The sequence below is a fragment of the Bos indicus x Bos taurus genome, chromosome 13 (assembly GCF_003369695.1).
Source record: "Bos indicus x Bos taurus breed Angus x Brahman F1 hybrid chromosome 13, Bos_hybrid_MaternalHap_v2.0, whole genome shotgun sequence".
Taxonomy (NCBI): Eukaryota; Metazoa; Chordata; class Mammalia; order Artiodactyla; family Bovidae; genus Bos; species Bos indicus x Bos taurus.
This window is the reverse complement of record NC_040088.1, coordinates 45,011,009-45,019,788: the sequence shown is the minus strand read 5'-3', so window position 1 is coordinate 45,019,788 and position 8,780 is coordinate 45,011,009. Positions and strand designations below refer to the sequence as shown.

Here is an 8,780-nt window from a genome sequence, read left to right as displayed (position 1 = left end):
TGCTGGGAAAGATTGAAGGCAGAAGAAGGGGACGACAGAGGATGAGATGGTTGGATGGCATCACCGACTCAATGGACATCAATGGACATCGGGAGTTGGTGATGAACAGGGAAGCCTGGCGTGCTGCAGTCCATGGAGTCGCAAAGACTCGGGCACGACTGAGCGACTGAACTGAACTGAGTAACGCGGGCACCTGAACGCGGAAACCGGTGTAGATGGGATGTCCCAAGGGTTACCTGGCTACAAGGTGACAGCGTCTTTCGTACCAGCAGGAGAGGTACCGCTGCCTGGAGAACTGGCTCTGCAGCCAGGTTTCCCGACGACGACAAGAAAAACCAGACCCTGCCTCGCCCTCCCACCGCGTCAAGGTGGAAGCAGGTGGACTACCACGTCTCACCAGAAAAACTCCCTCTCCTGGTGCCCTCCCCCGCCAAGGGGCAACGAGCGCCGCGTTTTGGGATGGTGGCGTGGCAGCGCCCCGCGCTCCGAGGGGACGCGCGCGGCGGAGGGTCCTCAAGGTACTCAAGCCCGGAATCTTGCCTCCCGACACTTCTGCCGCAGAGGACGGCGGATGAGAGGAGGGGGCTCAGGCCTCCAAAACCGTCCCGGGTGGTGATGCCGGGGCCAGCTCTGGGCAGGGGCTCTTGGAAGTTGTCCCTTTTCCAGCCCGCAGGGCAGGGAGATGATCTGGTCCCTCGGGTACCCGCCAGGCCCCACCAGAAGTCACGCTCTGCGGCGGAGTAAGGACAGCGCTCGGCGCTCGACTCCCCGCGCCTGGCGGCGACCGGGCTCTGCGCTCGAGGCATCGCGCCTGGCCCCGCCCCTGGCGGCGATGCTCACTCGGCGGCGGCGGCGGCTGCCCCGGGCCTCAGGCGCTGCGAGCAGAGCCCGCGGCCGGCAGGCAGGCAGGCGACGGGGATGTCCAGACGCTCCAAGGTGGTGTTGGGCCTCTCGGTGCTGCTGACTGCGGCCACCGTGGCGGGCGTGCATCTGAAGCAGCGGCAGGACCGGCAGGTCGGTGTTCCAGGCCCGCCCGGTTCGGGCCTCGGGCCTGGCTCCGCGTGGTGCCTCTTTTCCTCGCCTTTCCTCCCTTCTCCGGGGCCGGGGGACCCCCTTCTCCTTGGGAGGAACGGTCCTGGGGGTGAGGGGGGAGTCCCCGGGTACACTGGGCTCCGAGACGCCCCCCACCCCGGCCCCCGGTCCCGCCGGGGTCGGAGCGCGGGAGACTGACCGTCTGCGCTGTGTCTCTCAGTTCTCGGGTCTTCCGTTTCCCAATCGGTCAGCGTGACCCCCGGGCGCAAGCCTTGGCCCCGAGCTCGTAGGGAAGAAAGAAGAGGAAGAGCAGCTGGTCGTGGGTCTGAGGGTCGAGCGAGGGGAGTGGCTCGGGGCGGCGGAGCCTGGGTCGCCCCGGGTGGGCACAGGCAATGGGAGGGGGGGGGAGTCGGTGCGTGTGCTGGTGGTGCGGAGATGCTGCCGGCGAGGCCTCTGTCCTGTTCCACTCTGGAAATCGGCAGACGAGGCCGACGGTGGTACAGGGATTTAGCGGAGGGAATGGAATGATTAACGATGACAGGACATGGAGGAGATGAGAGATTTGGGCTTAAAGTAGGGCTCTAAGGGACTTCCCTGGTGGCTCAGAGGGTAAAGAATGTGCCTGCAATGCGGGAGACCTGGGTTCCATCCCTGGGTGGGGAAGATCCCCTGGAGGAGGACATGGCAACCCGCTCGGGTACTCTGGCCTGGAGAATTTCCATGAACAGAGGAGCCTGGGGGGCTACAGTCCATAGGGTCGCGAAGACTCCGGCACGACTGAGCAACTAACACAGCTAAGGGGATAGCTTTCCGAACAGAGGCAGGAGGCTTCCTTCTCTAAGAAGGAAAAGATGGTGATGGGAGGAAATTTGACAAGGGGGTTGAGAATGCTGTAGCGGATGTAACTCTGAGGTCAGGGAGCAGGGGTTTTTCCGAGTGTAGAGTAAGGCTGGGCTCAAGCTTGGTTCTGACCCCCAGCTGCAAGTGCCAGTATTCCTGGGAAGTTTTTTTTTTTTTTATTAAATACCGTGAAACCGCCTGGGTCCTGCTCCAGACCTGTCAAATCAGAATCTCTTGCGGGTGTGGATCCTGCTTAAGTATGTTTTAAAAGCGACCCAGGGGTTCTAACATGCAGCCAGAGTTGAGAACTGCTGTTAGAATGCGAAAAGTGAAAGGTTTAGATATTTGTAAGTTAGAGGTGAAGGTTGACCAGAATAACTTGTGTTTGTTATCCGTCCAGTCATTCATGTGGCTTACTTCCTGGGAAAGAGGAGGACATGTGATTTGACATGGTTGGGTGTGTTGGAAGGTTCAGGGAAGCAAGAAATAAATCAGTGGTTGGCGTGGTCCCCCGTTGTTTCCTGACTGTCTACCACATACCAGGCACTGTACGGAGCACTCATCCTCACAGGAAGCCAGCAAAACTGGCAGTACTACCCGAGGAGTAAGAACTGCACCAGGAGCTGGGTTCCAGGTTTAAGAGTTATGGTAATGAAGAGGTCTGGGTGGTCAGCACAGTTGTCAACTGGAAGTCCCAGGAAGGGTGTGCCAGGCAGTTGGCACAGATCTTGAAACTTGGGGGGGAAACTAGCAAATGATGGATGGAGAACAAGAACCTAAGCCATGTGCCAAAGTCTGAGAAAGGAAGGGAGGGCCTCAGAGCAGGTGTGGAAGGTGTGGGCTTCAGGGGTTGGGTGGGGTGTGTCAATGTGTCCTGACAGGAGGCCCACAGGACAGGAGCTGGGGAGGGAAGAGTAGAATGAGAGCTTCCGATTCTGTCTGGAGATCTGGCCAAGGGCGCAGGGTTCAAGACAGATGGGTTTCAGTTGTGTATCAGTCCCAGGACTCTTAAATTTCTTAGCTCCCTGATGATGAGCACTGAAGCTCCAGGCCTGGAGGAGGGCCAGCACCGAGGTACTTGGTGAGTTGTTAAAGTAGACATAATAGTAAATTTAAAAACCAAAAACAAACAGATCTGTAACTTGGTGCTTGTTGATGAATTGCAAGCTAGCCTTGCAGATGGAGATACTTACCTTGTAGTTTATTTGAAAGAGGTCTGGTTTAAAATTAAAAAAACAAAAACAAAAAAACATTTACCCAGGTCCCACGCCCTGCCCCCATTATTCTGCCTCACAGGCCACTGTTAGGAGAATATTTAATGACCTGTAAACTATAAAATGTTTGTTATTAATAATGACTGGATTGATGCTTCAGGAAGTCATCTTAGATGCCACATTCATGTTCTGGAACCTTCTGTCATTAGTGTTTGTGAAAGTAATTGCCATTGGTGGGCCTTTGTTTTTCCTCTGCTGATAGCTTTCTTTTTTTCCCCTTCTCTGCCCATTAGGTAATTGATGGTAATTCTGTGTAATTTTTACTTATTCTGTTTATGTAACAGAACAAGCCACGTTCTTTTACTTTCTCGCATTCTGAAACTGTGTTCAAATTTTAGTACTTTTTTTCTATGATATTTATTATTCAGCTAGGACAATTGCTAATAGGAATGTAGTTCACAGTTACTTTAACTCTCATCAAGGTTTTTTTTGGGGGGCAGGGGACATAGGTGGCCTGCAGGGTCTTTGTTCCCCAACCAGTGGAAGCGGAGATTCTTAACCACTGGACCGCCAGGGAATTCCCTCCTCAAATTTTTATTTAGCTCTCTTTTTTTCTTCTGTTTCTTTTTCGTTTGTTGTTTTTCACTTGTTTTATTTTTTTCCATTGCTCTCAAATTTTTAAAGTATCATATATCAACTAAACTTCTAAAATTCAGCACAGTGGCAGTTTTTCTTTCTTTTTTTAAAAAGAGATTTATTTTTGGCTGTTGAGTCATTGTTGCTGTGCTTGGGCTTTCTCTGATTTCAGGGTGTGGAGGCTACTCTTTGTTGCAGGTTGCAGTGCTCAGGCTTTTTACTGTGGTGGAGTACAGACTTGAGGGTGTTGAGGCACATCCGCTAAATAGTGGTACACAGGCTTAATGTTGCCCTGAAGCATGGGGAATCTTCCCAGCAGAAGCAGGGATCAAATCTGTGTCCCCTGCATTGGCAGGAGGATTCTTACCCACTAGACCACCAGGGAAGCCCCAGTTTTTAATTTTTAATTGTTATTTACCATATTTGTATTAAATGATGTGGACTTCCCTAAAAGACAATAAGAAGTCTGTAATAATACTATGACAGTCTACCAAGTTAATTTTATGGTTTCTTTATTACATTTATACAGTAAATTGAGAGAAGGCAATGGCACCCCACTTCAGTACTCTTGCCTGGAAAATCCCATGGACGGAGGAGCCTGGTAGGCTGCGGTCCACAAGGTCGCTAAGAGTCGGACACGACTGAGCGACTTCACTTTCATTTTTCATTTTCATGCATTGGAGAAGGAAATGGCAACCCACTCCAGTGTTCTTGTCTGGAGAATCCCGGAGACAGAGGAGCCTGGTAGGAGGCCGTCTATGGGGTCGCACAGAGTCGGACACGGCTGAAGCGACTTAGCAACAGCAGCATACAGTAAATTAAAATAGTAATTGGGTAGTTGGAATCTAAAAGTTTTAACTGTATCTAAACTGTGTTTTAGATTTGAATGATACAAGGATGGGAACTACCTGTTCCAGTTTTACTGAAATCTGTTTCTTACATTTTTAGAGGCTTCATGATGGAGTGATCAGAGACATTGAAAGGCAGAATCGGAAAAAAGAAAATATTCGTCTTTTGGGAGAGCAGATTCTTCTGACTGAGCAACTTGAAGCAGAAAGAGAGAAAATGGTGTTGGCAAAGGGATCTCAAGAAACGTGACTTGAAGTGTGTGTGAAGTATTGATGAAAGAGACAGCATTCAATGTGTGTGTTGATGGAGAACAGCTTAGTGAAATCTTTTTTACTCACTGTCCTTTTAAACTTGATCAGAAAAAGGACAATGGCTCATATATTCTAAATAATGTCTTTAGAGCCCCTTGTGTCTGCGTAGAGGTGTCCAAGGATTGGAGTTGTTCCTGAGAACCCTGACCCTGTGAGCCGGGAGGGATGGAGGGTAGCATCCACCTGAGTGGTTTGATTAGTCGGCACGACGATGAAGCCACGAGAACATCAACCTCGGAGGGACTGGAGGAGGGGGAGGTGGAGGGGGAGACCCTGTTGATCGTGGAGTCGGAGGACCAGGCATCTGTGGACTTGTCTCACGACCATAGCGGGGACTCCCTCAACAGTGACGAAGGGGATGTGTCGTGGATGGAGGAGCAGCTGTCCTACTTCTGCGACAAGTGCCAGAAGTGGATCCCAGCCAGTAAGGAGCTTCTCCTTTCCTTTGCTCTGTCAGTTCCTGTGGGAAGATGTGTTTTCCTAACCTGTGAAAGAAACAGGAATGTGAAGTAGATCTAAATAAAAAGATAACTCTTTGATTTATTACTAGTTTAGTTGCTTAACTGCAGGCTTATATAAAACATAGACACATTTGTCCTAATAAATATGACTGCCAACCTCTGTCACTTTGTTAAATTAACGTTCTTGATTGCCACCCAGTAAAAATTAGAAATTCTGTGTGACTTAAAGAATCAGCTGCATTTTTCTATCAGGGTCACATTATTGTGGATTTGCAACCAAATTCTAGGCCCAGCATAGAGCTGAAGTTCAGACTTATAACTCAGGTAATATTTAACCTACATGGAAAACAGCTGCGATAGTTTGCTGATAGAAGGAATTAGCAGATTAGAAATGTGTTGTGCCTGTTTCTAGTGTTTTCTTCTTGCTGGCTTCCTTGATCTGCTGGTAGATCTGCTAGTAGATGCACACACACCCCCCAGGAGGTCCTTTGCCAGGCATCAGGGCAGTTACCGAAGCAGGGCTTTCCCGTTAGATGGAGACTGGTAAAGACACATGTATCGGAGGAGTACTCTGTGTACTGGAACCTGTAACCAAGTCAGAGAAATTTAGATATATGTGTGTATGTGTATTTTTTGTTGTGAACTGGGTCATTTTCTGGTATGTGGAGATGTTTTTAAGATGGATTCAGCTGTTCAGATTCCTAATTACTATTTAATAAAGTAACACCATTTTCACAGAAAGCAAACCTAAAATTTACTACCTATAAGCTAGTTTTGGGGGCTTCCCAGGTGGCTCAGGAGTAAAGAATCCACCTGCCACTGCAGGAGACATGGGTTTAATCCCTAGGTCAAGTAGATCCCCTGGAGTAGGAAATGGCAGCCCATTCTAGTTATCTTGCCTGGAAAATACCACGGAAAGAGGAGCCTGACGGGGCTATAGTCCGTGAGGTCACAAAGAGTTGGACACGACTGAGCACATACAAGTATGCGTGCGCAGAGGCACGCACATGTGCACTAGCTAGTTTTTGCTCTTGAGCTGTCTCTGCTTGTAGATCCAGGGTTCTGGATGGCTGGGTGGCTCTCTCCTGTCCTCACTGTAAACCGCCCTTCCTGCTGGGCACCTGCAACTGCTCCAGCCTCTCCTTCATGTCCTCCTCTCCCCACAGATAATCCCCGCAGAGCTCTGTAGCCAGGGTGACCTTTTCATTCTCCACGAGCAGGTCTTTCTTTTCCCTGGGACTTTGCACATGTGAATTTCCTTTGTGGAACATGTGTGTCTTTGCAGCCTCTATCCTCCCTACACCCCCAGCACCTTTTTACACCTGCCAATTCTAAGCATCCTTCAGGCCCCAGTGCCCCCACTTTTTCCAGCTCTCCTGTCTTCCTAGTGTAGATTGGCATCTCTTTTATGTGCCCTCATGTTGCCCTACTGAGCACATCACATTCCACTCCAGGGGTCTTCATGTCTCCCAGAGCTTCAGCATCTCCTGGGGAACTTCAGAAAATGCCCTACATCTAGAGGTTGATTAACTGTGTGTGGGACAAGCCCAGGGATATTAAAACAAACAGCTTCTTGGGTGGTTCTGATACACAGGATGGAGAGCAGCTGTGGTGCTGTTACCTGCTTGCCCGCCCTGTGCCCCTCGCAGCAGCTATAAGCCTCTGAGGGCGCTCAGCGCATCTGCCCTGGGCATCCTGTTCCCAGTTCCTAGCCAAATGGCACAGTGGGAGCTCAGATATTTCTTAAAGGGTATGTAAGGAGACCTCTTGTAGGAGTCAGGAATGTTAACAGTTGGAACAGCCAGTGAGGATAACCGTACCTGTCTTCTCAATGTCTTCTGAAAGTCAGGGAACCACGGATCTATCTTACTGGGCATGCACTTGATAGTAGAAGAATAACCTTCCGACTTGGGTTGGCTGAAAGAAAAATGGAAGACGGCCTGGGAAACTTGGAAAATGGTTGGTAAACTGATTAAACCTTTGGTTACTTTGTTCTAATGATGTATCTTTTTGTTTTCCTCCTAGGTCAGCTGAGGGAACAGCTCAGTTACCTTAAGGGCGATAATTTTTTTAGGTTTACCTGTTCTGATTGCTCAGAAGATGGCAAGGAGCAGTATGAGAGGCTGAAGCTGACATGGCAGCAAGTGAGTAAAACCTCTAGAGTTTGTGAGGTTGGTCTGCCCCAGATTTATTGGAGTAAGTGTCTAGAGAATGAGGAACTTACATATGAGCTTTTGAGTTGTTTTGAGGGTCACTTTTTCACAATGAAAATCATACAGAATATGTGGAGAAAAGAGTTCTTAGTAAAATTACTCACTGCCAACTTAGCACACTGGGTTTGAGATTCTTGAAAATCTCACCCACACAGTTTCATTTATATATAATACCAAATTTCTGATTTTAATCAAAGAGGTTCACATTTTTCTGGCAGCTGTTTTTAGAAAAATAAAACCATTCTAAAAAATGTGAAGATGGTGAATCACTACACTACAGCTGAAAACAATACAATTCTGAAAGCAACTGTGCTTCAATTTAAAAAAAGTGAAGTTGGCCAACCTAACCCTGCCCAACTATTGCCTGAATAGTATCTTATAACTGATCTCCAGGTTGTGTTAATTTTGGGGGGTTTGTTTTTATATTAATATGTTTATAGCAAGGCACCAATGGTATATGCAGCCTTTTAAGTTCTAAAAATTATGAATTAAACATCACTTACTTGTGGCTCAGCTGGTAAAGCTGGTAAAGGTCTCTCGCCTGCAATGCGGGAGACCTGGGTTCCATCCCTGGGTTGGGAAGATCCCCTGGCAGAGGGAAAGGCTACCCACTCCAGTATTCTGGCCTGGAGAATTCCATGGACTTTATAATCCATGGGGTCGCAAAGAGTTGGACATGACTGAGTGACTTTCACTTTCATTTTCACTCGGTTTTTATGTTTGTTCTTTCAACAAATGCCGAGTGCATACCATGCACCAGGCACTGTTCTAGGCCTGGAGAGTAGAGTCTAGTCGAGACTAGCTAATTCTCATCCAGCTCTTTCTTTTCTATGGTGAATGAGACAGCCAAGACAGCCCCAGGCAGCTGACTTTCTGGACATTTGTTTTAGATGATAAGCAGACAAATACATAGGTTAATTATCCCTAGCACTTTTTGCTATGAGGGGAAATAAACAGGATAATCAGAAGGTGATTTTGTTATACCGTCTAAGTCACTTATGGTGTCCTTATAGATTGTAGTTGTGTTTGCAGCCTGGGACTGTCATCTTAATTATTGTTGCTTTTATTAGGACATCTAATGAAATCTGTCAGTGGTGGTTTTAGGGAGCGTTTTTTGACTTGCCTGAAAATATGTGAGTAGAAAATGAAGCTTGTACTGAGGATGTTTACAGTCTAATGAATATTATAACTGGTATTGTTTTTTTTTTCCAAAGCATACATAGA

General features: G+C 48.2%; 2 protein-coding genes across 4 annotated transcripts in view; both read left to right on the top strand.

Moving 5' to 3' along the window:
• Positions 1-827: 827 nt before the first annotated feature.
• PET117 (PET117 homolog) lies at positions 828-4,837 on the top strand. The gene is made up of 2 exons (XM_027559658.1): positions 828-1,014; positions 4,671-4,837. Exons 1-2 carry the CDS (start codon positions 919-921, stop codon positions 4,818-4,820), a joined length of 246 nt encoding a protein of 81 aa, XP_027415459.1. The 5' UTR covers positions 828-918; the 3' UTR covers positions 4,821-4,837.
• The window catches only part of KAT14 (lysine acetyltransferase 14), a 26,476-nt gene continuing 22,366 nt past the window's right edge, over positions 4,671-8,780 (top strand). For 2 of the 3 annotated variants that reach the window (XM_027559656.1, XM_027559657.1), the window contains exons 1-2: positions 4,935-5,306; positions 7,369-7,487. In XM_027559656.1, coding sequence (XP_027415457.1) covers positions 5,048-5,306; positions 7,369-7,487 — 378 coding nt within the window. In that variant the 5' untranslated portion in view covers positions 4,935-5,047. Of the gene's footprint in view, positions 5,307-7,368; positions 7,488-8,780 lie in introns of all 3 variants that reach the window. The other variant, XM_027559655.1, reaches the window with a different exon arrangement.

Coding starts and splice junctions, on each gene's coding strand:
- PET117 (XM_027559658.1), top strand. CDS start 919: ATGTCCAGACGCTCCAAGGTGGTGTTGGGCCTCTCGGTGCTGCTGACT. Junction 1,015..4,670: donor AGCAGCGGCAGGACCGGCAG/GTCGGTGTTCCA, acceptor TTACATTTTTAG/AGGCTTCATGATGGAGTGAT.